The sequence below is a fragment of the Schistocerca cancellata genome, unplaced genomic scaffold (assembly GCF_023864275.1).
Source record: "Schistocerca cancellata isolate TAMUIC-IGC-003103 unplaced genomic scaffold, iqSchCanc2.1 HiC_scaffold_705, whole genome shotgun sequence".
In the NCBI taxonomy this organism is placed as follows: domain Eukaryota; kingdom Metazoa; phylum Arthropoda; class Insecta; order Orthoptera; family Acrididae; genus Schistocerca; species Schistocerca cancellata.
Window position 1 is genome coordinate 399024 of NW_026046716.1, and position 26412 is coordinate 425435.

The 26412-nt window shown below is 53.0% G+C and overlaps 1 protein-coding gene and 24 non-coding genes across 25 annotated transcripts; 24 read left to right on the forward strand and 1 right to left on the reverse strand.

The window, feature by feature from the left end:
* The first annotated feature begins 696 nt into the window (after nt 1-696).
* LOC126140910 (5S ribosomal RNA) lies at nt 697-815 on the forward strand. The gene has a single exon (XR_007529421.1). It is a non-coding gene; the product is annotated as a 5S ribosomal RNA (ribosomal RNA).
* Nucleotides 816-1652: 837 nt separating this feature from the next.
* On the forward strand, nt 1653-1771 carry LOC126140366 (5S ribosomal RNA). Its single transcript, XR_007528930.1, has one exon. It is a non-coding gene; the product is annotated as a 5S ribosomal RNA (ribosomal RNA).
* Nucleotides 1772-2598: 827 nt separating this feature from the next.
* Nucleotides 2599-2717, forward strand: LOC126140335 (5S ribosomal RNA). Its single transcript, XR_007528902.1, has one exon. It is a non-coding gene; the product is annotated as a 5S ribosomal RNA (ribosomal RNA).
* An 826-nt stretch (nt 2718-3543) lies between these two features.
* LOC126140336 (5S ribosomal RNA) lies at nt 3544-3662 on the forward strand. Its single transcript, XR_007528903.1, has one exon. It is a non-coding gene; the product is annotated as a 5S ribosomal RNA (ribosomal RNA).
* Nucleotides 3663-4488: 826 nt separating this feature from the next.
* LOC126140593 (5S ribosomal RNA) lies at nt 4489-4607 on the forward strand. The gene has a single exon (XR_007529135.1). It is a non-coding gene; the product is annotated as a 5S ribosomal RNA (ribosomal RNA).
* An 836-nt stretch (nt 4608-5443) lies between these two features.
* LOC126140367 (5S ribosomal RNA) lies at nt 5444-5562 on the forward strand. The gene has a single exon (XR_007528931.1). It is a non-coding gene; the product is annotated as a 5S ribosomal RNA (ribosomal RNA).
* An 837-nt stretch (nt 5563-6399) lies between these two features.
* LOC126140368 (5S ribosomal RNA) lies at nt 6400-6518 on the forward strand. Its single transcript, XR_007528932.1, has one exon. It is a non-coding gene; the product is annotated as a 5S ribosomal RNA (ribosomal RNA).
* Nucleotides 6519-7355: 837 nt separating this feature from the next.
* LOC126140853 (5S ribosomal RNA) lies at nt 7356-7474 on the forward strand. The gene has a single exon (XR_007529370.1). It is a non-coding gene; the product is annotated as a 5S ribosomal RNA (ribosomal RNA).
* Nucleotides 7475-8300: 826 nt separating this feature from the next.
* LOC126140595 (5S ribosomal RNA) lies at nt 8301-8419 on the forward strand. The gene has a single exon (XR_007529136.1). It is a non-coding gene; the product is annotated as a 5S ribosomal RNA (ribosomal RNA).
* Nucleotides 8420-9255: 836 nt separating this feature from the next.
* Nucleotides 9256-9374, forward strand: LOC126140596 (5S ribosomal RNA). Its single transcript, XR_007529137.1, has one exon. It is a non-coding gene; the product is annotated as a 5S ribosomal RNA (ribosomal RNA).
* An 840-nt stretch (nt 9375-10214) lies between these two features.
* LOC126140597 (5S ribosomal RNA) lies at nt 10215-10333 on the forward strand. Its single transcript, XR_007529138.1, has one exon. It is a non-coding gene; the product is annotated as a 5S ribosomal RNA (ribosomal RNA).
* Nucleotides 10334-11169: 836 nt separating this feature from the next.
* LOC126140598 (5S ribosomal RNA) lies at nt 11170-11288 on the forward strand. Its single transcript, XR_007529139.1, has one exon. It is a non-coding gene; the product is annotated as a 5S ribosomal RNA (ribosomal RNA).
* An 836-nt stretch (nt 11289-12124) lies between these two features.
* On the forward strand, nt 12125-12243 carry LOC126140599 (5S ribosomal RNA). The gene has a single exon (XR_007529140.1). It is a non-coding gene; the product is annotated as a 5S ribosomal RNA (ribosomal RNA).
* Nucleotides 12244-13079: 836 nt separating this feature from the next.
* Nucleotides 13080-13198, forward strand: LOC126140600 (5S ribosomal RNA). The gene has a single exon (XR_007529141.1). It is a non-coding gene; the product is annotated as a 5S ribosomal RNA (ribosomal RNA).
* An 836-nt stretch (nt 13199-14034) lies between these two features.
* LOC126140602 (5S ribosomal RNA) lies at nt 14035-14153 on the forward strand. Its single transcript, XR_007529143.1, has one exon. It is a non-coding gene; the product is annotated as a 5S ribosomal RNA (ribosomal RNA).
* Nucleotides 14154-14995: 842 nt separating this feature from the next.
* LOC126140316 (5S ribosomal RNA) lies at nt 14996-15114 on the forward strand. The gene has a single exon (XR_007528885.1). It is a non-coding gene; the product is annotated as a 5S ribosomal RNA (ribosomal RNA).
* Nucleotides 15115-15950: 836 nt separating this feature from the next.
* Nucleotides 15951-16069, forward strand: LOC126140603 (5S ribosomal RNA). Its single transcript, XR_007529144.1, has one exon. It is a non-coding gene; the product is annotated as a 5S ribosomal RNA (ribosomal RNA).
* Nucleotides 16070-16905: 836 nt separating this feature from the next.
* Nucleotides 16906-17024, forward strand: LOC126140604 (5S ribosomal RNA). Its single transcript, XR_007529145.1, has one exon. It is a non-coding gene; the product is annotated as a 5S ribosomal RNA (ribosomal RNA).
* An 836-nt stretch (nt 17025-17860) lies between these two features.
* Nucleotides 17861-17979, forward strand: LOC126140606 (5S ribosomal RNA). The gene has a single exon (XR_007529146.1). It is a non-coding gene; the product is annotated as a 5S ribosomal RNA (ribosomal RNA).
* Nucleotides 17980-18815: 836 nt separating this feature from the next.
* On the forward strand, nt 18816-18934 carry LOC126140607 (5S ribosomal RNA). The gene has a single exon (XR_007529147.1). It is a non-coding gene; the product is annotated as a 5S ribosomal RNA (ribosomal RNA).
* Nucleotides 18935-19977: 1043 nt separating this feature from the next.
* LOC126140608 (5S ribosomal RNA) lies at nt 19978-20096 on the forward strand. The gene has a single exon (XR_007529148.1). It is a non-coding gene; the product is annotated as a 5S ribosomal RNA (ribosomal RNA).
* An 838-nt stretch (nt 20097-20934) lies between these two features.
* Nucleotides 20935-21053, forward strand: LOC126140609 (5S ribosomal RNA). Its single transcript, XR_007529149.1, has one exon. It is a non-coding gene; the product is annotated as a 5S ribosomal RNA (ribosomal RNA).
* Nucleotides 21054-21889: 836 nt separating this feature from the next.
* LOC126140610 (5S ribosomal RNA) lies at nt 21890-22008 on the forward strand. The gene has a single exon (XR_007529150.1). It is a non-coding gene; the product is annotated as a 5S ribosomal RNA (ribosomal RNA).
* Nucleotides 22009-23192: 1184 nt separating this feature from the next.
* Nucleotides 23193-25780, reverse strand: LOC126140313 (uncharacterized). The gene is made up of 2 exons (XM_049915234.1): nt 25603-25780; nt 23193-24094 (listed from the first exon to the last, which is right to left on the reverse strand). The coding sequence occupies exons 1-2, from the start codon at nt 25778-25780 to the stop codon at nt 23193-23195; spliced, it is 1080 nt and encodes a 359-aa protein (XP_049771191.1).
* Nucleotides 25781-26245: 465 nt separating this feature from the next.
* LOC126140611 (5S ribosomal RNA) lies at nt 26246-26364 on the forward strand. The gene has a single exon (XR_007529151.1). It is a non-coding gene; the product is annotated as a 5S ribosomal RNA (ribosomal RNA).
* The last annotated feature ends 48 nt before the right edge of the window (nt 26365-26412 follow it).

A 26412-nucleotide genomic window follows, 5' to 3' on the forward strand; every position in this document is an offset into this window, starting at 1 on the left:
GAATGTGCTAACCAAGTTTGCCAAGAAGACTTTGAAAACGACAAAACAGTACGAATCGGCAGGTGATTTCTGAAATACGTCACCGCCTATTGTTGTGTAGGAGTGTAGAGTTCCAAATTTGATTTGTAACCACGAATTTATTCCTTAGTCGTCTCGTCTCGTCTCGTCTCGTCCCGCAGACGTTTGTCGTGCTTGCGCTGTCATATGGACCACGACCCGAGCGGCAGCGAGCGGCAGTCGAGCAAAGTCGGGACAAGTCGGGACGGGGACAGGGACAGGGATACGAATGGTGCGAATGCACTGCAAACTACGCAGACACCTGGTGTGAGGCGAGGCGAGGCGAGGAAGCCCACATCGCTACCAGTGGGCCCTCCAGCACGACACTGGCGCACCCCGCACAGGCCCTCCGCAGAACACCAGGGACAAGATGCGTCCTCCGCTAGTGTCGAAGGCTGCACGCGCCCAGCGAATGACAGGGGGTGCAACGAGCAGCAGTGCGTCTCACACACGCGGCGGTGCGCCCGCCAATTCGGTCGTCACTCTGCTGGGACGCAGGGCGCGCCTCCCCGCGCCGTCCTCGAGGAACTGGCGGTTGCGGAAGGAAGCGCTTTCGTCAAATGCGGCCGAAAACTAACATTTTGTGTGTTGGGAGAAAAGCCGAACGCGAATTCTGCCGTGCTCCTACATTAGATGAGGGCCAACGGCCATACCATTATGAATACACCGGTTCTCGTCCGATCACCGAAGTTAAGCATCATCGGGCCCGGCTAGTACTTGGATGGGTGACCGCCTGGGAAACCCGGGTGCTGTTGGCTCCATTCCTGTTATGTTTTTTGTTATGTCGCCAGCCCAATTTTCAAACTACCTTTCTGTTGTGACAAAGATGCTTCCTTAAGCCTTTTAAACTATTGTAATGGTACGAAAATGCAGTAATTAACTCAGTTTGAGGGAGAATGTGCTAACCAAGTTTGCCAAGAAGACTTTGAAAACGACAAAACAGTACGAATCGGCAGGTGATTTCTGAAATACGTCACCGCCTATCGTTGTGTAGGAGTGTAGAGTTCCAAATTTGATTTGTAGCCACGAATTTATTCCTTAGTCGTCTCGTCTCGTCTCGTCTCGTCTCGTCCCGCAGACGTTTGTCGTGCTTGCGCTGTCATATGGACCACGACCCGAGCGGCAGCGAGCGGCAGTCGAGCAAAGTCGGGACAAGTCGGGACGGGGACAGGGACAGGGATAGGAATGGTGCGAATGCACTGCAAACTACGCAGACACCTGGTGTGAGGCGAGGCGAGGCGAGGAAGCCCACATCGCTACCAGTGGGCCCTCCAGCACGACACTGGCGCACCCCGCACAGGCCCTCCGCTGAGCACCAGGGACAAGATGCGTCCTCCGCTAGTGTCGAAGGCTGCACGCGCCCAGCGAATGACAGGGGGTGCAACGAGCAGCAGTGCGTCTCACACACGCGGCGGTGCGCCCGCCAATTCGGCCGTCACTCTGCTGGGACGCCGGGCGCGCCTCCCCGCGCCGTCCTCGAGGAACTGGCGGTTGCGGAAGGAAGCGCTTTCGTCAAATGCGGCCGAAAACTAACATTTTGTGTGTTGGGAGAAAAGCGGAACGCGAATTCTGCCGTGCTCCTACATTAGATGAGCGCCAACGGCCATACCATGATGAATACACCGGTTCTCGTCCGATCACCGAAGTTAAGCATCATCGGGCCCGGCTAGTACTTGGATGGGTGACCGCCTGACAAACCCGGGTGCTGTTGGCTCCCTTCCTGTTATGTTTTTTGTTATGTCGCCAGCCCAATTTTCAAACTACCTTTCTGTTGTGACAAAGATGCTTCCTTAAGCCTTTTAAACTACTGTAATGGTACGAAAATGCAGTAATTAACTCAGTTTGAGGGAGAATGTGCTAACCAAGTTTGCCAAGAAGACTTTGAAAACGACAAAACAGTACGAATCGGCAGGTGATTTCTGAAATACGTCACCGCCTATTGTTGTGTAGGAGTGTAGAGTTCCAAATTTGATTTGTAACCACGAATTTATTCCTTAGTCGTCTCGTCTCGTCTCGTCCCGCAGACGTTTGTCGTGCTTGCGCTGTCATATGGACCACGACCCGAGCGGCAGCGAGCGGCAGTCGAGCAAAGTCGGGACAAGTCGGGACGGGGACAGGGACAGGGATAGGAATAGTGCGAATGCACTGCAAACTACGCAGACACCTGGTGTGAGGCGAGGCGAGGCGAGGAAGCCCACATCGCTATCAGTGGGCCCTCCAGCACGACACTGGCGCACCCCGCACAGGCCCTCCGCTGAACACCAGGGACAAGATGCGTCCTCCGCTAGTGTCGAAGGCTGCACGCGCCCAGCGAATGACAGGGGGTGCAACGAGCAGCAGTGCGTCTCACACACGCGGCGGTGCGCCCGCCAATTCGGCCGTCACTCTGCTGGGACGCCGGGCGCGCCTCCCCGCGCCGTCCTCGAGGAACTGGCGGTTGCGGAAGGAAGCGCTTTCGTCAAATGCGGCCGAAAACTAACATTTTGTGTGTTGGGAGAAAAGCCGAACGCGAATTCTGCCGTGCTCCTACATTAGATGAGCGCCAACGGCCATACCATGATGAATACACCGGTTCTCGTCCGATCACCGAAGTTAAGCATCATCGGGCCCGGCTAGTACTTGGATGGGTGACCGCCTGGGAAACCCGGGAGCAGTTGGCTCCCTTCCTGTTATGTTTTTTGTTATGTCGCCAGCCCAATTTTCAAACTACCTTTCTGTTGTGACAAAGATGCTTCCTTAAGCCTTCTAAACTACTGTAATGGTACGAAAATGCAGTAATTAACTCAGTTTGAGGGAGAATGTGCTAACCACGTTTGCCAAGAAGACTTTGAAAACGACAAAACAGTACGAATCGGCAGGTGAATTCTGAAATACGTACCGCCTATTGTTGTGTAGGAGTGTAGAGTTCCAAATTTGATTTGTAACCACGAATTTATTCCTTAGTCGTCTCGTCTCGTCTCGTCCCGCAGACGTTTGTCGTGCTTGCGCTGTCATATGGACCACGACCCGAGCGGCAGCGAGCGGCAGTCGAGCAAAGTCGGGACAAGTCGGGACGGGGACAGGTACAGGGATAGGAATGGTGCGAATGCACTGCAAACTACGCAGACACCTGGTGTGAGGCGAGGCGAGGCGAGGAAGCCCACATCGCTACCAGTGGGCCCTCCAGCACGACACTGGCGCACCCCGCACAGGCCCTCCGCTGAACACCAGGGACAAGATGCGTCCTCCGCTAGTGTCGAAGGCTGCACGCGCCCAGCGAATGACAGGGGGTGCAACGAGCAGCAGTGCGTCTCACACACGCGGCGGTGCGCCCGCCAATTCGGCCGTCACTCTGCTGGGACGCCGGGCGCGCCTCCCCGCGCCGTCCTCGAGGAACTGGCGGTTGCGGAAGGAAGCGCTTTCGTCAAATGCGGCCGAAAACTAACATTTTGTGTGTTGGGAGAAAAGCCGAACGCGAATTCTGCCGTGCTCCTACATTAGATGAGCGCCAACGGCCATACCATGATGAATACACCGGTTCTCGTCCGATCACCGAAGTTAAGCATCATCGGGCCCGGCTAGTACTTGGATGGGTGACCGCCTGGGAAACCCGGGAGCAGTTGGCTCCCTTCCTGTTATGTTTTTTGTTATGTCGCCAGCCCAATTTTCAAACTACCTTTCTGTTGTGACAAAGATGCTTCCTTAAGCCTTCTAAACTACTGTAATGGTACGAAAATGCAGTAATTAACTCAGTTTGAGGGAGAATGTGCTAACCACGTTTGCCAAGAAGACTTTGAAAACGACAAAACAGTACGAATCGGCAGGTGAATTCTGAAATACGTACCGCCTATTGTTGTGTAGGAGTGTAGAGTTCCAAATTTGATTTGTAACCACGAATTTATTCCTTAGTCGTCTCGTCTCGTCTCGTCCCGCAGACGTTTGTCGTGCTTGCGCTGTCATATGGACCACGACCCGAGCGGCAGCGAGCGGCAGTCGAGCAAAGTCGGGACAAGTCGGGACGGGGACAGGTACAGGGATAGGAATGGTGCGAATGCACTGCAAACTACGCAGACACCTGGTGTGAGGCGAGGCGAGGCGAGGAAGCCCACATCGCTACCAGTGGGCCCTCCAGCACGACACTGGCGCACCCCGCACAGGCCCTCCGCTGAGCACCAGGGACAAGATGCGTCCTCCGCTAGTGTCGAAGGCTGCACGCGCCCAGCGGAAGACAGGGGGTGCAACGAGCAGCAGTGCGTCTCACACACGCGGCGGTGCGCCCGCCAATTCGGCCGTCACTCTGCTGGGACGCCGGGCGCGCCTCCCCGCGCCGTCCTCGAGGAACTGGCGGTTGCGGAAGGAAGCGCTTTCGTCAAATGCGGCCGAAAACTAACATTTTGTGTGTTGGGAGAAAAGCGGAACGCGAATTCTGCCGTGCTCCTACATTAGATGAGCGCCAACGGCCATACCATGATGAATACACCGGTTCTCGTCCGATCACCGAAGTTAAGCATCATCGGGCCCGGCTAGTACTTGGATGGGTGACCGCCTGGGAAACCCGGGTGCTGTTGGCTCCATTCCTGTTTTTTTTTTTTTTTGTTATGTCGCCAGCCCAATTTTCAAACTACCTTTCTGTTGTGACAAAGATGCTTCCTTAAGCCTTTTAAACTACTGTAATGGTACGAAAATGCAGTAATTAACTCAGTTTGAGGGAGAATGTGCTAACCAAGTTTGCCAAGAAGACTTTGAAAACGACAAAACAGTACGAATCGGCAGGTGATTTCTGAAATACGTCACCGCCTATTGTTGTGTAGGAGTGTAGAGTTCCAAATTTGATTTGTAACCACGAATTTATTCCTTAGTCGTCTCGTCTCGTCTCGTCTCGTCCCGCAGACGTTTGTCGTGCTTGCGCTGTCATATGGACCACGACCCGAGCGGCAGCGAGCGGCAGTCGAGCAAAGTCGGGACAAGTCGGGACGGGGACAGGGACAGGGATAGGAATGGTGCGAATGCACTGCAAACTACGCAGACACCTGGTGTGAGGCGAGGCGAGGCGAGGAAGCCCACATCGCTACCAGTGGGCCCTCCAGCACGACACTGGCGCACCCCGCACAGGCCCTCCGCTGAGCACCAGGGACAAGATGCGTCCTCCGCTAGTGTCGAAGGCTGCACGCGCCCAGCGAATGACAGGGGGTGCAACGAGCAGCAGTGCGTCTCACACACGCGGCGGTGCGCCCGCCAATTCGGCCGTCACTCTGCTGGGACGCCGGGCGCGCCTCCCCGCGCCGTCCTCGAGGAACTGGCGGTTGCGGAAGGAAGCGCTTTCGTCAAATGCGGCCGAAAACTAACATTTTGTGTGTTGGGAGAAAAGCGGAACGCGAATTCTGCCGTGCTCCTACATTAGATGAGCGCCAACGGCCATACCATGATGAATACACCGGTTCTCGTCCGATCACCGAAGTTAAGCATCATCGGGCCCGGCTAGTACTTGGATGGGTGACCGCCTGACAAACCCGGGTGCTGTTGGCTCCCTTCCTGTTATGTTTTTTGTTATGTCGCCAGCCCAATTTTCAAACTACCTTTCTGTTGTGACAAAGATGCTTCCTTAAGCCTTTTAAACTACTGTAATGGTACGAAAATGCAGTAATTAACTCAGTTTGAGGGAGAATGTGCTAACCAAGTTTGCCAAGAAGACTTTGAAAACGACAAAACAGTACGAATCGGCAGGTGATTTCTGAAATACGTCACCGCCTATTGTTGTGTAGGAGTGTAGAGTTCCAAATTTGATTTGTAACCACGAATTTATTCCTTAGTCGTCTCGTCTCGTCTCGTCTCGTCTCGTCCCGCAGACGTTTGTCGTGCTTGCGCTGTCATATGGACCACGACCCGAGCGGCAGCGAGCGGCAGTCGAGCAAAGTCGGGACAAGTCGGGACGGGGACAGGGACAGGGATAGGAATGGTGCGAATGCACTGCAAACTACGCAGACACCTGGTGTGAGGCGAGGCGAGGCGAGGAAGCCCACATCGCTACCAGTGGGCCCTCCAGCACGACACTGGCGCACCCCGCACAGGCCCTCCGCTGAGCACCAGGGACAAGATGCGTCCTCCGCTAGTGTCGAAGGCTGCACGCGCCCAGCGAATGACAGGGGGTGCAACGAGCAGCAGTGCGTCTCACACACGCGGCGGTGCGCCCGCCAATTCGGCCGTCACTCTGCTGGGACGCCGGGCGCGCCTCCCCGCGCCGTCCTCGAGGAACTGGCGGTTGCGGAAGGAAGCGCTTTCGTCAAATGCGGCCGAAAACTAACATTTTGTGTGTTGGGAGAAAAGCGGAACGCGAATTCTGCCGTGCTCCTACATTAGATGAGCGCCAACGGCCATACCATGATGAATACACCGGTTCTCGTCCGATCACCGAAGTTAAGCATCATCGGGCCCGGCTAGTACTTGGATGGGTGACCGCCTGACAAACCCGGGTGCTGTTGGCTCCCTTCCTGTTATGTTTTTTGTTATGTCGCCAGCCCAATTTTCAAACTACCTTTCTGTTGTGACAAAGATGCTTCCTTAAGCCTTTTAAACTACTGTAATGGTACGAAAATGCAGTAATTAACTCAGTTTGAGGGAGAATGTGCTAACCAAGTTTGCCAAGAAGACTTTGAAAACGACAAAACAGTACGAATCGGCAGGTGATTTCTGAAATACGTCACCGCCTATTGTTGTGTAGGAGTGTAGAGTTCCAAATTTGATTTGTAACCACGAATTTATTCCTTAGTCGTCTCGTCTCGTCTCGTCTCGTCTCGTCCCGCAGACGTTTGTCGTGCTTGCGCTGTCATATGGACCACGACCCGAGCGGCAGCGAGCGGCAGTCGAGCAAAGTCGGGACAAGTCGGGACGGGGACAGGGACAGGGATAGGAATAGTGCGAATGCACTGCAAACTACGCAGACACCTGGTGTGAGGCGAGGCGAGGCGAGGAAGCCCACATCGCTATCAGTGGGCCCTCCAGCACGACACTGGCGCACCCTGCACAGGCCCTCCGCTGAACACCAGGGACAAGATGCGTCCTCCGCTAGTGTCGAAGGCTGCACGCGCCCAGCGAATGACAGGGGGTGCAACGAGCAGCAGTGCGTCTCACACACGCGGCGGTGCGCCCGCCAATTCGGCCGTCACTCTGCTGGGACGCCGGGCGCGCCTCCCCGCGCCGTCCTCGAGGAACTGGCGGTTGCGGAAGGAAGCGCTTTCGTCAAATGCGGCCGAAAACTAACATTTTGTGTGTTGGGAGAAAAGCCGAACGCGAATTCTGCCGTGCTCCTACATTAGATGAGCGCCAACGGCCATACCATGATGAATACACCGGTTCTCGTCCGATCACCGAAGTTAAGCATCATCGGGCCCGGCTAGTACTTGGATGGGTGACCGCCTGGGAAACCCGGGAGCTGTTGGCTCCCTTCCTGTTATGTTTTTTGTTATGTCGCCAGCCCAATTTTCAAACTACCTTTCTGTTGTGACAAAGATGCTTCCTTAAGCCTTCTAAACTACTGTAATGGTACGAAAATGCAGTAATTAACTCAGTTTGAGGGAGAATGTGCTAACCACGTTTGCCAAGAAGACTTTGAAAACGACAAAACAGTACGAATCGGCAGGTGAATTCTGAAATACGTACCGCCTATTGTTGTGTAGGAGTGTAGAGTTCCAAATTTGATTTGTAACCACGAATTTATTCCTTAGTCGTCTCGTCTCGTCTCGTCCCGCAGACGTTTGTCGTGCTTGCGCTGTCATATGGACCACGACCCGAGCGGCAGCGAGCGGCAGTCGAGCAAAGTCGGGACAAGTCGGGACGGGGACAGGTACAGGGATAGGAATGGTGCGAATGCACTGCAAACTACGCAGACACCTGGTGTGAGGCGAGGCGAGGCGAGGAAGCCCACATCGCTACCAGTGGGCCCTCCAGCACGACACTGGCGCACCCCGCACAGGCCCTCCGCTGAGCACCAGGGACAAGATGCGTCCTCCGCTAGTGTCGAAGGCTGCACGCGCCCAGCGAATGACAGGGGGTGCAACGAGCAGCAGTGCGTCTCACACACGCGGCGGTGCGCCCGCCAATTCGGCCGTCACTCTGCTGGGACGCCGGGCGCGCCTCCCCGCGCCGTCCTCGGGGAACTGGCGGTTGCGGAAGGAAGCGCTTTCGTCAAATGCGGCCGAAAACTAACATTTTGTGTGTTGGGAGAAAAGCGGAACGCGAATTCTGCCGTGCTCCTACATTAGATGAGCGCCAACGGCCATACCATGATGAATACACCGGTTCTCGTCCGATCACCGAAGTTAAGCATCATCGGGCCCGGCTAGTACTTGGATGGGTGACCGCCTGGGAAACCCGGGTGCTGTTGGCTCCATTCCTGTTTTTTTTTTTTTTTGTTATGTCGCCAGCCCAATTTTCAAACTACCTTTCTGTTGTGACAAAGATGCTTCCTTAAGACTTTTAAACTACTGTAATGGTACGAAAATGCAGTAATTAACTCAGTTTGAGGGAGAATGTGCTAACCAAGTTTGCCAAGAAGACTTTGAAAACGACAAAACAGTACGAATCGGCAGGTGATTTCTGAAATACGTCACCGCCTATTGTTGTGTAGGAGTGTAGAGTTCCAAATTTGATTTGTAACCACGAATTTATTCCTTAGTCGTCTCGTCTCGTCTCGTCTCGTCCCGCAGACGTTTGTCGTGCTTGCGCTGTCATATGGACCACGACCCGAGCGGCAGCGAGCGGCAGTCGAGCAAAGTCGGGACAAGTCGGGACGGGGACAGGGACAGGGATACGAATGGTGCGAATGCACTGCAAACTACGCAGACACCTGGTGTGAGGCGAGGCGAGGCGAGGAAGCCCACATCGCTACCAGTGGGCCCTCCAGCACGACACTGGCGCACCCCGCACAGGCCCTCCGCAGAACACCAGGGACAAGATGCGTCCTCCGCTAGTGTCGAAGGCTGCACGCGCCCAGCGAATGACAGGGGGTGCAACGAGCAGCAGTGCGTCTCACACACGCGGCGGTGCGCCCGCCAATTCGGTCGTCACTCTGCTGGGACGCCGGGCGCGCCTCCCCGCGCCGTCCTCGAGGAACTGGCGGTTGCGGAAGGAAGCGCTTTCGTCAAATGCGGCCGAAAACTAACATTTTGTGTGTTGGGAGAAAAGCCGAACGCGAATTCTGCCGTGCTCCTACATTAGATGAGGGCCAACGGCCATACCATGATGAATACACCGGTTCTCGTCCGATCACCGAAGTTAAGCATCATCGGGCCCGGCTAGTACTTGGATGGGTGACCGCCTGGGAAACCCGGGTGCTGTTGGCTCCATTCCTGTTTTTTTTTTTTTTGTTATGTCGCCAGCCCAATTTTCAAACTACCTTTCTGTTGTGACAAAGATGCTCCCTTAAGCCTTTTAAACTACTGTAATGGTACGAAAATGCAGTAATTAACTCAGTTTGAGGGAGAATGTGCTAACCAAGTTTGCCAAGAAGACTTTGAAAACGACAAAACAGTACGAATCGGCAGGTGATTTCTGAAATACGTCACCGCCTATCGTTGTGTAGGAGTGTAGAGTTCCAAATTTGATTTGTAGCCACGAATTTATTCCTTAGTCGTCTCGTCTCGTCTCGTCTCGTCTCGTCCCGCAGACGTTTGTCGTGCTTGCGCTGTCATATGGACCACGACCCGAGCGGCAGCGAGCGGCAGTCGAGCAAAGTCGGGACAAGTCGGGACGGGGACAGGGACAGGGATAGGAATGGTGCGAATGCACTGCAAACTACGCAGACACCTGGTGTGAGGCGAGGCGAGGCGAGGAAGCCCACATCGCTACCAGTGGGCCCTCCAGCACGACACTGGCGCACCCCGCACAGGCCCTCCGCAGAACACCAGGGACAAGATGCGTCCTCCGCTAGTGTCGAAGGCTGCACGCGCCCAGCGAATGACAGGGGGTGCAACGAGCAGCAGTGCGTCTCACACACGCGGCGGTGCGCCCGCCAATTCGTTCGTCACTCTGCTGGGACGCCGGGCGCGCCTCCCCGCGCCGTCCTCGAGGAACTGGCGGTTGCGGAAGGAAGCGCTTTCGTCAAATGCGGCCGAAAACTAACATTTTGTGTGTTGGGAGAAAAGCCGAACGCGAATTCTGCCGTGCTCCTACATTAGATGAGGGCCAACGGCCATACCATGATGAATACACCGGTTCTCGTCCGATCACCGAAGTTAAGCATCATCGGGCCCGGCTAGTACTTGGATGGGTGACCGCCTGGGAAACCCGGGTGCTGTTGGCTCCCTTCCTGTTATGTTTTTTGTTATGTCGCCAGCCCAATTTTCAAACTACCTTTCTGTTGTGACAAAGATGCTTCCTTAAGCCTTTTAAACTACTGTAATGGTACGAAAATGCAGTAATTAACTCAGTTTGAGGGAGAATGTGCTAACCACGTTTGCCAAGAAGACTTTGAAAACGACAAAACAGTACGAATCGGCAGGTGAATTCTGAAATACGTACCGCCTATTGTTGTGTAGGAGTGTAGAGTTCCAAATTTGATTTGTAACCACGAATTTATTCCTTAGTCGTCTCGTCTCGTCTCGTCTCGTCTCGTCCCGCAGACGTTTGTCGTGCTTGCGCTGTCATACGGACCCAGACCCGAGCGGCAGCGAGCGGCAGTCGAGCAAAGTCGGGACAAGTCGGGACGGGGACAGGTACAGGGATAGGAATGGTGCGAATGCACTGCAAACTACGCAGACACCTGGTGTGAGGCGAGGCGAGGCGAGGAAGCCCACATCGCTACCAGTGGGCCCTCCAGCACGACACTGGCGCACCCCGCACAGGCCCTCCGCAGAACACCAGGGACAAGATGCGTCCTCCGCTAGTGTCGAAGGCTGCACGCGCCCAGCGGAAGACAGGGGGTGCAACGAGCAGCAGTGCGTCTCACACACGCGGCGGTGCGCCCGCCAATTCGGCCGTCACTCTGCTGGGACGCCGGGCGCGCCTCCCCGCGCCGTCCTCGAGGAACTGGCGGTTGCGGAAGGAAGCGCTTTCGTCAAATGCGGCCGAAAACTAACATTTTGTGTGTTGGGAGAAAAGCGGAACGCGAATTCTGCCGTGCTCCTACATTAGATGAGCGCCAACGGCCATACCATGATGAATACACCGGTTCTCGTCCGATCACCGAAGTTAAGCATCATCGGGCCCGGCTAGTACTTGGATGGGTGACCGCCTGGGAAACCCGGGTGCTGTTGGCTCCATTCCTGTTTTTTTTTTTTTTTGTTATGTCGCCAGCCCAATTTTCAAACTACCTTTCTGTTGTGACAAAGATGCTTCCTTAAGCCTTTTAAACTACTGTAATGGTACGAAAATGCAGTAATTAACTCAGTTTGAGGGAGAATGTGCTAACCAAGTTTGCCAAGAAGACTTTGAAAACGACAAAACAGTACGAATCGGCAGGTGATTTCTGAAATACGTCACCGCCTATTGTTGTGTAGGAGTGTAGAGTTCCAAATTTGATTTGTAACCACGAATTTATTCCTTAGTCGTCTCGTCTCGTCTCGTCTCGTCCCGCAGACGTTTGTCGTGCTTGCGCTGTCATATGGACCACGACCCGAGCGGCAGCGAGCGGCAGTCGAGCAAAGTCGGGACAAGTCGGGACGGGGACAGGGACAGGGATAGGAATGGTGCGAATGCACTGCAAACTACGCAGACACCTGGTGTGAGGCGAGGCGAGGCGAGGAAGCCCACATCGCTACCAGTGGGCCCTCCAGCACGACACTGGCGCACCCCGCACAGGCCCTCCGCAGAACACCAGGGACAAGATGCGTCCTCCGCTAGTGTCGAAGGCTGCACGCGCCCAGCGAATGACAGGGGGTGCAACGAGCAGCAGTGCGTCTCACACACGCGGCGGTGCGCCCGCCAATTCGGTCGTCACTCTGCTGGGACGCCGGGCGCGCCTCCCCGCGCCGTCCTCGAGGAACTGGCGGTTGCGGAAGGAAGCGCTTTCGTCAAATGCGGCCGAAAACTAACATTTTGTGTGTTGGGAGAAAAGCCGAACGCGAATTCTGCCGTGCTCCTACATTAGATGAGGGCCAACGGCCATACCATGATGAATACACCGGTTCTCGTCCGATCACCGAAGTTAAGCATCATCGGGCCCGGCTAGTACTTGGATGGGTGACCGCCTGGGAAACCCGGGTGCTGTTGGCTCCCTTCCTGTTATGTTTTTTGTTATGTCGCCAGCCCAATTTTCAAACTACCTTTCTGTTGTGACAAAGATGCTTCCTTAAGCCTTTTAAACTACTGTAATGGTACGAAAATGCAGTAATTAACTCAGTTTGAGGGAGAATGTGCTAACCACGTTTGCCAAGAAGACTTTGAAAACGACAAAACAGTACGAATCGGCAGGTGAATTCTGAAATACGTACCGCCTATTGTTGTGTAGGAGTGTAGAGTTCCAAATTTGATTTGTAACCACGAATTTATTCCTTAGTCGTCTCGTCTCGTCTCGTCTCGTCTCGTCCCGCAGACGTTTGTCGTGCTTGCGCTGTCATACGGACCCAGACCCGAGCGGCAGCGAGCGGCAGTCGAGCAAAGTCGGGACAAGTCGGGACGGGGACAGGTACAGGGATAGGAATGGTGCGAATGCACTGCAAACTACGCAGACACCTGGTGTGAGGCGAGGCGAGGCGAGGAAGCCCACATCGCTACCAGTGGGCCCTCCAGCACGACACTGGCGCACCCCGCACAGGCCCTCCGCAGAACACCAGGGACAAGATGCGTCCTCCGCTAGTGTCGAAGGCTGCACGCGCCCAGCGGAAGACAGGGGGTGCAACGAGCAGCAGTGCGTCTCACACACGCGGCGGTGCGCCCGCCAATTCGGCCGTCACTCTGCTGGGACGCCGGGCGCGCCTCCCCGCGCCGTCCTCGAGGAACTGGCGGTTGCGGAAGGAAGCGCTTTCGTCAAATGCGGCCGAAAACTAACATTTTGTGTGTTGGGAGAAAAGCGGAACGCGAATTCTGCCGTGCTCCTACATTAGATGAGCGCCAACGGCCATACCATGATGAATACACCGGTTCTCGTCCGATCACCGAAGTTAAGCATCATCGGGCCCGGCTAGTACTTGGATGGGTGACCGCCTGGGAAACCCGGGTGCTGTTGGCTCCATTCCTGTTTTTTTTTTTTTTTGTTATGTCGCCAGCCCAATTTTCAAACTACCTTTCTGTTGTGACAAAGATGCTTCCTTAAGCCTTTTAAACTACTGTAATGGTACGAAAATGCAGTAATTAACTCAGTTTGAGGGAGAATGTGCTAACCAAGTTTGCCAAGAAGACTTTGAAAACGACAAAACAGTACGAATCGGCAGGTGATTTCTGAAATACGTCACCGCCTATTGTTGTGTAGGAGTGTAGAGTTCCAAATTTGATTTGTAACCACGAATTTATTCCTTAGTCGTCTCGTCTCGTCTCGTCTCGTCCCGCAGACGTTTGTCGTGCTTGCGCTGTCATATGGACCACGACCCGAGCGGCAGCGAGCGGCAGTCGAGCAAAGTCGGGACAAGTCGGGACGGGGACAGGGACAGGGATACGAATGGTGCGAATGCACTGCAAACTACGCAGACACCTGGTGTGAGGCGAGGCGAGGCGAGGAAGCCCACATCGCTACCAGTGGGCCCTCCAGCACGACACTGGCGCACCCCGCACAGGCCCTCCGCAGAACACCAGGGACAAGATGCGTCCTCCGCTAGTGTCGAAGGCTGCACGCGCCCAGCGAATGACAGGGGGTGCAACGAGCAGCAGTGCGTCTCACACACGCGGCGGTGCGCCCGCCAATTCGGTCGTCACTCTGCTGGGACGCCGGGCGCGCCTCCCCGCGCCGTCCTCGAGGAACTGGCGGTTGCGGAAGGAAGCGCTTTCGTCAAATGCGGCCGAAAACTAACATTTTGTGTGTTGGGAGAAAAGCCGAACGCGAATTCTGCCGTGCTCCTACATTAGATGAGGGCCAACGGCCATACCATGATGAATACACCGGTTCTCGTCCGATCACCGAAGTTAAGCATCATCGGGCCCGGCTAGTACTTGGATGGGTGACCGCCTGGGAAACCCGGGTGCTGTTGGCTCCATTCCTGTTTTTTTTTTTTTTTTGTTATGTCGCCAGCCCAATTTTCAAACTACCTTTCTGTTGTGACAAAGATGCTTCCTTAAGCCTTTTAAACTACTGTAATGGTACGAAAATGCAGTAATTAACTCAGTTTGAGGGAGAATGTGCTAACCAAGTTTGCCAAGAAGACTTTGAAAACGACAAAACAGTACGAATCGGCAGGTGATTTCTGAAATACGTCACCGCCTATCGTTGTGTAGGAGTGTAGAGTTCCAAATTTGATTTGTAGCCACGAATTTATTCCTTAGTCGTCTCGTCTCGTCTCGTCTCGTCTCGTCCCGCAGACGTTTGTCGTGCTTGCGCTGTCATATGGACCACGACCCGAGCGGCAGCGAGCGGCAGTCGAGCAAAGTCGGGACAAGTCGGGACGGGGACAGGGACAGGGATAGGAATGGTGCGAATGCACTGCAAACTACGCAGACACCTGGTGTGAGGCGAGGCGAGGCGAGGAAGCCCACATCGCTACCAGTGGGCCCTCCAGCACGACACTGGCGCACCCCGCACAGGCCCTCCGCAGAACACCAGGGACAAGATGCGTCCTCCGCTAGTGTCGAAGGCTGCACGCGCCCAGCGAATGACAGGGGGTGCAACGAGCAGCAGTGCGTCTCACACACGCGGCGGTGCGCCCGCCAATTCGGTCGTCACTCTGCTGGGACGCCGGGCGCGCCTCCCCGCGCCGTCCTCGAGGAACTGGCGGTTGCGGAAGGAAGCGCTTTCGTCAAATGCGGCCGAAAACTAACATTTTGTGTGTTGGGAGAAAAGCCGAACGCGAATTCTGCCGTGCTCCTACATTAGATGAGGGCCAACGGCCATACCATGATGAATACACCGGTTCTCGTCCGATCACCGAAGTTGAGCATCATCGGGCCCGGCTAGTACTTGGATGGGTGACCGCCTGGGAAACCCGGGTGCTGTTGGCTCCCTTCCTGTTATGTTTTTTGTTATGTCGCCAGCCCAATTTTCAAACTACCTTTCTGTTGTGACAAAGATGCTTCCTTAAGCCTTTTAAACTACTGTAATGGTACGAAAATGCAGTAATTAACTCAGTTTGAGGGAGAATGTGCTAACCACGTTTGCCAAGAAGACTTTGAAAACGACAAAACAGTACGAATCGGCAGGTGAATTCTGAAATACGTACCGCCTATTGTTGTGTAGGAGTGTAGAGTTCCAAATTTGATTTGTAACCACGAATTTATTCCTTAGTCGTCTCGTCTCGTCTCGTCTCGTCTCGTCCCGCAGACGTTTGTCGTGCTTGCGCTGTCATACGGACCCAGACCCGAGCGGCAGCGAGCGGCAGTCGAGCAAAGTCGGGACAAGTCGGGACGGGGACAGGTACAGGGATAGGAATGGTGCGAATGCACTGCAAACTACGCAGACACCTGGTGTGAGGCGAGGCGAGGCGAGGAAGCCCACATCGCTACCAGTGGGCCCTCCAGCACGACACTGGCGCACCCCGCACAGGCCCTCCGCTGAGCACCAGGGACAAGATGCGTCCTCCGCTAGTGTCGAAGGCTGCACGCGCCCAGCGAATGACAGGGGGTGCAACGAGCAGCAGTGCGTCTCACACACGCGGCGGTGCGCCCGCCAATTCGGCCGTCACTCTGCTGGGACGCCGGGCGCGCCTCCCCGCGCCGTCCTCGAGGAACTGGCGGTTGCGGAAGGAAGCGCTTTCGTCAAATGCGGCCGAAAACTAACATTTTGTGTGTTGGGAGAAAAGCCGAACGCGAATTCTGCCGTGCTCCTACATTAGATGAGCGCCAACGGCCATACCATGATGAATACACCGGTTCTCGTCCGATCACCGAAGTTAAGCATCATCGGGCCCGGCTAGTACTTGGATGGGTGACCGCCTGGGAAACCCGGGTGCTGTTGGCTCCCTTCCTGTTATGTTTTTTGTTATGTCGCCAGCCCAATTTTCAAACTACCTTTCTGTTGTGACAAAGATGCTTCCTTAAGCCTTTTAAACTACTGTAATGGTACGAAAATGCAGTAATTAACTCAGTTTGAGGGAGAATGTGCTAACCACGTTTGCCAAGAAGACTTTGAAAACGACAAAACAGTACGAATCGGCAGGTGAATTCTGAAATACGTACCGCCTATTGTTGTGTAGGAGTGTAGAGTTCCAAATTTGATTTGTAACCACGAATTTATTCCTTAGTCGTCTCGTCTCGTCTCGTCTCGTCTCGTCCCGCAGACGTTTGTCGTGCTTGCGCTGTCATACGGATCCAGACCCGAGCGGCAGCGAGCGGCAGTCGAGCAAAGTCGGGACAAGTCGGGACGGGGACAGGTACAGGGATAGGAATGGTGCGAATGCACTGCAAACTACGCAGACACCTGGTGTGAGGCGAGGCGAGGCGAGGAAGCCCACATCGCTACCAGTGGGCCCTCCAGCACGACACTGGCGCACCCCGCACAGGCCCTCCGCTGAGCACCAGGGACAAGATGCGTCCTCCGCTAGTGTCGAAGGCTGCACGCGCCCAGCGAATGACAGGGGGTGCAACGAGCAGCAGTGCGTCTCACACACGCGGCGGTGCGCCCGCCAATTCGGCCGTCACTCTGCTGGGACGCCGGGCGCGCCTCCCCGCGCCGTCCTCGAGGAACTGGCGGTTGCGGAAGGAAGCGCTTTCGTCAAATGCGGCCGAAAACTAACATTTTGTGTGTTGGGAGAAAAGCCGAACGCGAATTCTGCCGTGCTCCTACATTAGATGAGCGCCAACGGCCATACCATGATGAATACACCGGTTCTCGTCCGATCACCGAAGTTAAGCATCATCGGGCCCGGCTAGTACTTGGATGGGTGACCGCCTGGGAAACCCGGGTGCTGTTGGCTCCCTTCCTGTTATGTTTTTTGTTATGTCGCCAGCCCAATTTTCAAACTACCTTTCTGTTGTGACAAAGATGCTTCCTTAAGCCTTTTAAACTACTGTAATGGTACGAAAATGCAGTAATTAACTCAGTTTGAGGGAGAATGTGCTAACCACGTTTGCCAAGAAGACTTTGAAAACGACAAAACAGTACGAATCGGCAGGTGAATTCTGAAATACGTACCGCCTATTGTTGTGTAGGAGTGTAGAGTTCCAAATTTGATTTGTAACCACGAATTTATTCCTTAGTCGTCTCGTCTCGTCTCGTCTCGTCTCGTCCCGCAGACGTTTGTCGTGCTTGCGCTGTCATACGGACCCAGACCCGAGCGGCAGCGAGCGGCAGTCGAGCAAAGTCGGGACAAGTCGGGACGGGGACAGGTACAGGGATAGGAATGGTGCGAATGCACTGCAAACTACGCAGACACCTGGTGTGAGGCGAGGCGAGGCGAGGAAGCCCACATCGCTACCAGTGGGCCCTCCAGCACGACACTGGCGCACCCCGCACAGGCCCTCCGCTGAGCACCAGGGACAAGATGCGTCCTCCGCTAGTGTCGAAGGCTGCACGCGCCCAGCGAATGACAGGGGGTGCAACGAGCAGCAGTGCGTCTCACACACGCGGCGGTGCGCCCGCCAATTCGGCCGTCACTCTGCTGGGACGCCGGGCGCGCCTCCCCGCGCCGTCCTCGAGGAACTGGCGGTTGCGGAAGGAAGCGCTTTCGTCAAATGCGGCCGAAAACTAACATTTTGTGTGTTGGGAGAAAAGCCGAACGCGAATTCTGCCGTGCTCCTACATTAGATGAGCGCCAACGGCCATACCATGATGAATACACCGGTTCTCGTCCGATCACCGAAGTTAAGCATCATCGGGCCCGGCTAGTACTTGGATGGGTGACCGCCTGGGAAACCCGGGTGCTGTTGGCTCCCTTCCTGTTATGTTTTTTGTTATGTCGCCAGCCCAATTTTCAAACTACCTTTCTGTTGTGACAAAGATGCTTCCTTAAGCCTTTTAAACTACTGTAATGGTACGAAAATGCAGTAATTAACTCAGTTTGAGGGAGAATGTGCTAACCACGTTTGCCAAGAAGACTTTGAAAACGACAAAACAGTACGAATCGGCAGGTGAATTCTGAAATACGTACCGCCTATTGTTGTGTAGGAGTGTAGAGTTCCAAATTAGATTTGTAACCACGAATTTATTCCTTAGTCGTCTCGTCTCGTCTCGTCTCGTCTCGTCCCGCAGACGTTTGTCGTGCTTGCTCTGTCATATGGACCACGACCCGAGCGGCAGCGAGCGGCAGTCGAGCAAAGTCGGGACAAGTCGGGACGGGGACAGGTACAGGGATAGGAATGGTGCGAATGCACTGCAAACTACGCAGACACCTGGTGTGAGGCGAGGCGAGGCGAGGAAGCCCACATCGCTACCAGTGGGCCCTCCAGCACGACACTGGCGCACCCCGCACAGGCCCTCCGCTGAGCACCAGGGACAAGATGCGTCCTCCGCTAGTGTCGAAGGCTGCACGCGCCCAGCGAATGACAGGGGGTGCAACGAGCAGCAGTGCGTCTCACACACGCGGCGGTGCGCCCGCCAATTCGGCCGTCACTCTGCTGGGACGCCGGGCGCGCCTCCCCGCGCCGTCCTCGGGGAACTGGCGGTTGCGGAAGGAAGCGCTTTCGTCAAATGCGGCCGAAAACTAACATTTTGTGTGTTGGGAGAAAAGCGGAACGCGAATTCTGCCGTGCTCCTACATTAGATGAGCGCCAACGGCCATACCATGATGAATACACCGGTTCTCGTCCGATCACCGAAGTTAAGCATCATCGGGCCCGGCTAGTACTTGGATGGGTGACCGCCTGGGAAACCCGGGTGCTGTTGGCTCCATTCCTGTTTTTTTTTTTTTTTGTTATGTCGCCAGCCCAATTTTCAAACTACCTTTCTGTTGTGGTTCAAATGGCTCTGAGCACTATGGGACTCAACTGCTGAGGTCATTAGTCCCCTAGAACTTAGAACTACTTAAACCTAACTAACCTAAGGACATCACAAACATCCATGCCCGAGGCAGGATTCGAACCTGCGACCATAGCGGTCTTGCGGTTCCAGACTGCAGCGCCTTTAACCGCACGGCCACTTCGGCCGGCCCTTTCTGTTGTGACAAAGATGCTTCCTTAAGCCTTTTAAACTACTGTAATGGTACGAAAATGCAGTAATTAACTCAGTTTGAGGGAGAATGTGCTAACCAAGTTTGCCAAGAAGACTTTGAAAACGACAAAACAGTACGAATCGGCAGGTGATTTCTGAAATACGTCACCGCCTATTGTTGTGTAGGAGTGTAGAGTTCCAAATTTGATTTGTAACCACGAATTTATTCCTTAGTCGTCTCGTCTCGTCTCGTCTCGTCCCGCAGACGTTTGTCGTGCTTGCGCTGTCATATGGACCACGACCCGAGCGGCAGCGAGCGGCAGTCGAGCAAAGTCGGGACAAGTCGGGACGGGGACAGGGACAGGGATACGAATGGTGCGAATGCACTGCAAACTACGCAGACACCTGGTGTGAGGCGAGGCGAGGCGAGGAAGCCCACATCGCTACCAGTGGGCCCTCCAGCACGACACTGGCGCACCCCGCACAGGCCCTCCGCAGAACACCAGGGACAAGATGCGTCCTCCGCTAGTGTCGAAGGCTGCACGCGCCCAGCGGATGACAGGGGGTGCAACGAGCAGCAGTGCGTCTCACACACGCGGCGGTGCGCCCGCCAATTCGGCCGTCACTCTGCTGGGACGCCGGGCGCGCCTCCCCGCGCCGTCCTCGAGGAACTGGCGGTTGCGGAAGGAAGCGCTTTCGTCAAATGCGGCCGAAAACTAACATTTTGTGTGTTGGGAGAAAAGCGGAACGCGAATTCTGCCGTGCTCCTACATTAGATGAGCGCCAACGGCCATACCATGATGAATACACCGGTTCTCGTCCGATCACCGAAGTTAAGCATCATCGGGCCCGGCTAGTACTTGGATGGGTGACCGCCTGGGAAACCCGGGTGCTGTTGGCTCCATTCCTGTTTTTTTTTTTTTTTTTGTTATGTCGCCAGCCCAATTTTCAAACTACCTTTCTGTTGTGACAAAGATGCTTCCTTAAGCCTTTTAAACTACTGTAATGGTACGAAAATGCAGTAATTAACTCAGTTTGAGGGAGAATGTGCTAACCAAGTTTGCCAAGAAGACTTTGAAAACGACAAAACAGTACGAATCGGCAGGTGATTTCTGAAATACGTCACCGCCTATTGTTGTGTAGGAGTGTAGAGTTCCAAATTTGATTTGTAACCACGAATTTATTCCTTAGTCGTCTCGTCTCGTCTCGTCTCGTCCCGCAGACGTTTGTCGTGCTTGCGCTGTCATATGGACCACGACCCGAGCGGCAGCGAGCGGCAGTCGAGCAAAGTCGGGACAAGTCGGGACGGGGACAGGGACAGGGATACGAATGGTGCGAATGCACTGCAAACTACGCAGACACCTGGTGTGAGGCGAGGCGAGGCGAGGAAGCCCACATCGCTACCAGTGGGCCCTCCAGCACGACACTGGCGCACCCCGCACAGGCCCTCCGCAGAACACCAGGGACAAGATGCGTCCTCCGCTAGTGTCGAAGGCTGCACGCGCCCAGCGAATGACAGGGGGTGCAACGAGCAGCAGTGCGTCTCACACACGCGGCGGTGCGCCCGCCAATTCGGTCGTCACTCTGCTGGGACGCCGGGCGCGCCTCCCCGCGCCGTCCTCGAGGAACTGGCGGTTGCGGAAGGAAGCGCTTTCGTCAAATGCGGCCGAAAACTAACATTTTGTGTGTTGGGAGAAAAGCCGAACGCGAATTCTGCCGTGCTCCTACATTAGATGAGGGCCAACGGCCATACCATGATGAATACACCGGTTCTCGTCCGATCACCGAAGTTAAGCATCATCGGGCCCGGCTAGTACTTGGATGGGTGACCGCCTGGGAAACCCGGGTGCTGTTGGCTCCCTTCCTGTTATGTTTTTTGTTATGTCGCCAGCCCAATTTTCAAACTACCTTTCTGTTGTGACAAAGATGCTTCCTTAAGCCTTTTAAACTACTGTAATGGTACGAAAATGCAGTAATTAACTCAGTTTGAGGGAGAATGTGCTAACCACGTTTGCCAAGAAGACTTTGAAAACGACAAAACAGTACGAATCGGCAGGTGAATTCTGAAATACGTACCGCCTATTGTTGTGTAGGAGTGTAGAGTTCCAAATTTGATTTGTAACCACGAATTTATTCCTTAGTCGTCTCGTCTCGTCTCGTCTCGTCTCGTCCCGCAGACGTTTGTCGTGCTTGCGCTGTCATACGGACCCAGACCCGAGCGGCAGCGAGCGGCAGTCGAGCAAAGTCGGGACAAGTCGGGACGGGGACAGGTACAGGGATAGGAATGGTGCGAATGCACTGCAAACTACGCAGACACCTGGTGTGAGGCGAGGCGAGGCGAGGAAGCCCACATCGCTACCAGTGGGCCCTCCAGCACGACACTGGCGCACCCCGCACAGGCCCTCCGCTGAGCACCAGGGACAAGATGCGTCCTCCGCTAGTGTCGAAGGCTGCACGCGCCCAGCGAATGACAGGGGGTGCAACGAGCAGCAGTGCGTCTCACACACGCGGCGGTGCGCCCGCCAATTCGGCCGTCACTCTGCTGGGACGCCGGGCGCGCCTCCCCGCGCCGTCCTCGAGGAACTGGCGGTTGCGGAAGGAAGCGCTTTCGTCAAATGCGGCCGAAAACTAACATTTTGTGTGTTGGGAGAAAAGCCGAACGCGAATTCTGCCGTGCTCCTACATTAGATGAGCGCCAACGGCCATACCATGATGAATACACCGGTTCTCGTCCGATCACCGAAGTTAAGCATCATCGGGCCCGGCTAGTACTTGGATGGGTGACCGCCTGGGAAACCCGGGTGCTGTTGGCTCCCTTCCTGTTATGTTTTTTGTTATGTCGCCAGCCCAATTTTCAAACTACCTTTCTGTTGTGACAAAGATGCTTCCTTAAGCCTTTTAAACTACTGTAATGGTACGAAAATGCAGTAATTAACTCAGTTTGAGGGAGAATGTGCTAACCACGTTTGCCAAGAAGACTTTGAAAACGACAAAACAGTACGAATCGGCAGGTGAATTCTGAAATACGTACCGCCTATTGTTGTGTAGGAGTGTAGAGTTCCAAATTTGATTTGTAACCACGAATTTATTCCTTAGTCGTCTCGTCTCGTCTCGTCTCGTCTCGTCCCGCAGACGTTTGTCGTGCTTGCTCTGTCATATGGACCACGACCCGAGCGGCAGCGAGCGGCAGTCGAGCAAAGTCGGGACAAGTCGGGACGGGGACAGGTACAGGGATAGGAATGGTGCGAATGCACTGCAAACTACGCAGACACCTGGTGTGAGGCGAGGCGAGGCGAGGAAGCCCACATCGCTACCAGTGGGCCCTCCAGCACGACACTGGCGCACCCCGCACAGGCCCTCCGCTGAGCACCAGGGACAAGATGCGTCCTCCGCTAGTGTCGAAGGCTGCACGCGCCCAGCGAATGACAGGGGGTGCAACGAGCAGCAGTGCGTCTCACACACGCGGCGGTGCGCCCGCCAATTCGGCCGTCACGCCGCTTTCACACTATACGGTTTTGACCGTACGGCAAAAAGCCGTACGAGTTTTAGCCGTGCCTGTGTTGCTTTCACATTACACGGCTTTTTGACGTGACCAGTTGTTGGTGTCTATTCAGTTTGCTTAATGTGTGTATCAAGATGAACCGTAAACGAGTTGTTGCTTTGTGGTTGCTTCATCGTCGCCGCAAAAGAAAAGGTCGTCTTTTGTGGGTACACCCCATTAACCAGAGAAGAGACGAAGTGGGTTTATTTTATACACTCTTTGAAGATTTGAGGAACGACGGAAATAAATTCTTTAACTATTTCCGAATGTCTATTACCTCGTTTGACGAATTACATAGAAAACTAAAGGATGTGTTACAACGACAAAACACACAATTCCGCAATTGCATCCAACCTGTTCAAATGCTGGCTATCACGTTAAGGTAATTTAATACATAAAAACTAGTTCTGTTTATTTACTTATTTATTTGTGTTTTACATTTTTATTACGCTCAGATTATGAAGTAGAAAAGTCAATATCAATATCAGCAGTTGAAACCAAAGAGTTTGTAGCAGGACTGACTGTACTGTCACTTTGTGGCGACAGGCTCTCTGCAAAAACGTTGTAGAACTGCGTTGTTGATGGTGGGCCTTCATGGCTACTTGTGGAAGGCGAAGGGTATGGTGGTGGCACTTTATTAATTCGTTGATAAGAACTGCGACCTTGAGAAGTCTGTAATGGTTGTTCGAGAAAAGTAGTTGGGTTTGGTGCAGCTGGAGGAGGACGAATCTGATGCGTATGGTAAGAGGATATTGGAGCAGCATTTTCCATAGGTGAATAAGAATAAGCTTGAAATCTATTATTATAGGGCATGGGAGGTGTGTAATGGGTAAATGGAGGAGGTTGAGCTGTCAATATATTTCTCCTTTCATATATATTTTCTATAACTTTGAGGACTCCCATCTGAAACTGAAGATAATCCTGTTCATCAAATTTTTCCAGATGAGGCTTCAGACTAAGTAAAAATGACATTTTGCTGCAAGGTTTGTCTTCTTCCAGAGCTCGTAATATTTTCATTTCGATTGCATCAGGTTTTCTATGTTTTCTGTTTGTATGGCACTCGCTTTTGGATGTTTGTTGTGTGGGTGCTGTATCAAATGGCCCAGAAACATTCTCAGTATTTTCGACGGAGCCCTGCGTTTCTATATCTTCTTCCAGTCTGGCGGTGCGTTCCGATTGAAAACTGTCCTCCGTCTCTCGAGCATCATACAGCTTTTTTAGAAACTGCAGCTGATCAGAATATACATACTTTTTCTTTTTCTTTGCTGCTGAGCCACTTTTTTTCGCAGCTTGAATTTTTATGTTTGACTTCACAAAGGAGTCTCGTAGATTGGTCCACCTCCGTATTACTTCTATACCTACATCAAAAGGAAACAAAACTGTATGAAAACATTTTAATTTTGTATAGAAAAAAGCAAAACTGTAACAAAAAATGTCCACTGCAAACTAAATGTCACTGATTTTTTTTCGTTTTGTTCAGGTATCTGGCAAGCGGTTGTTCCTTCACTGACTTACATTTCCAGTACAGAATTGGGATTTCTACAGCAAGTAAAGTGGTTAATGATGTATGCACAGCAATTTGGTCATCACTGCGGGAAGAATGTATACAAAGACCGACCAAAGAGGTATGGGAATCAATAGCGGCTGGATTTGAACGTACTGCTAATTTCCCCCACTGCTTAGGAGCGGTGGATGGAAAACATATCCGTCTTACTGCCCCATTTAATAGCGGATCAATGTACTTCAATTACAAAGAATACTTTTCTGTGGTTCTGATGGCTGTAGCGGATTCCAACTACAGGTTCATTTATGTCGACGTAGGAAGTTATGGCAAAGACTGTGACTCTTCAGTGTTCAGACGGTCCAGTTTATGGAAGTCAATAGAAAGTAATTCCCTGGAATTTCCAGACGTCCAATGTCTGCCTGGTACGGAAGGTCCAAAAGTACCCTACTTCTTCGTGGGAGACGCAGCATTTGGCCTACACACGCATTTGCTCCGGCCTTTTGGGGGAACAAACTTGACAGTTGAGAAACGTGTATTTAATTACCGTTTGTGCAGAGCAAGGAGGTATGTGGAATGTGCTTTTGGCATCCTCACCAATAAGTGGCGGTTGTTTCACCGACCTTTAAATGTTCATCCAGATTTTGCAGTAAAAATGGTTAAAGCTTGCATTGTTTTACACAATTTTGTACGTCAGAGAGATGGATTTATAATTGAAGACACCACATCCTTCACTGGTTTGGAAGACTTAGCCCAAGATGCCAACATAAGAGGAGGACTGACAGCCAACGCCATAAGGAACACTCTTTGTAAATATTTTATGACAAATGCTGGAAGCGTGTCATGGCAGATGTCAAAGATATAAATTAACAAGCCTTTTCCTTTTTGTAGATTGTTTGTGAAAGCCTGCGACTGTATAGTAAATAGTTTTCTTTATAAATAAATTACTGCTACCACTCACGTTTTTAATCGTTTTGTTTATATTTTGTACGACGCGTTTCGGGAAATAATTCCGATCTTCAAGTGCGTTTTTTTCTCTAAGTTTTCATTATGTGTAGTGTTTTTTTATTTGTGAGGTCTTGTGCGTGTTTCTCTTATAAATTACAGTAAAGAAAACAGAATGCAAGACCTGACACATAAAAAGACACCACACATGATGAAAACTTAGAGAAAAACGCACTTAAGGATGGGAATTATTTCCCGAAACGCGTCGTGCAAAATATAAACAAAACAAAAAAAACGTGACTGGTAGCAGTAATTTACTTATAAACAAACGATTTACTTTTAGAATAAAATTTATAACGTTAAATAAAAACTGTTTAAAACGTATTAAATGTAATATTAATATATTAAATAAATACTTACCAAACGCATTTTTATCTTTGTCTTCCATCTCATCAAAATCTTGCTTCAGTGCTACGCAAACTTCCCGCCAAGCATTCTTTGTAGCAATACGATCTCTATACGCATCTAGAGTTTTGTCCCACAGAACAGGTCTTACTTCCACCAAGGTTATCAAAAGTTCAGTATCAATTTCATCCATTCTTCTACACTTTTCAGTAAACAAGAATAAACACAAATGAATAAAACGACACTACAACGAACTAGTCGACGCCGTACGGCTCAAAACCGTCCAGTGTGAAAGCATGCACTTAGTCACGTAGGCCACTGTTGTCGAACTTGCCGTACGGCGACCGTCTGTTGTAGTGGCAAGACACGGCTGCAGCACGGCACGGCAGCGGCATTTTGCCGTCGCCGTATAATGTGAAAGGCGCCATACATTTCTTCACACCTACAGCCGTACGGCTTTTTGCCGTACGGTCAAAACCGTATAGTGTGAAAGCGGCGTCACTCTGCTGGGACGCCGGGCGCGCCTCCCCGCGCCGTCCTCGGGGAACTGGCGGTTGCGGAAGGAAGCGCTTTCGTCAAATGCGGCCGAAAACTAACATTTTGTGTGTTGGGAGAAAAGCGGAACGCGAATTCTGCCGTGCTCCTACATTAGATGAGCGCCAACGGCCATACCATGATGAATACACCGGTTCTCGTCCGATCACCGAAGTTAAGCATCATCGGGCCCGGCTAGTACTTGGATGGGTGACCGCCTGGGAAACCCGGGTGCTGTTGGCTCCATTCCTGTTTTTTTTTTTTTTTTGTTATTTCGCCAGCCCAATTTTC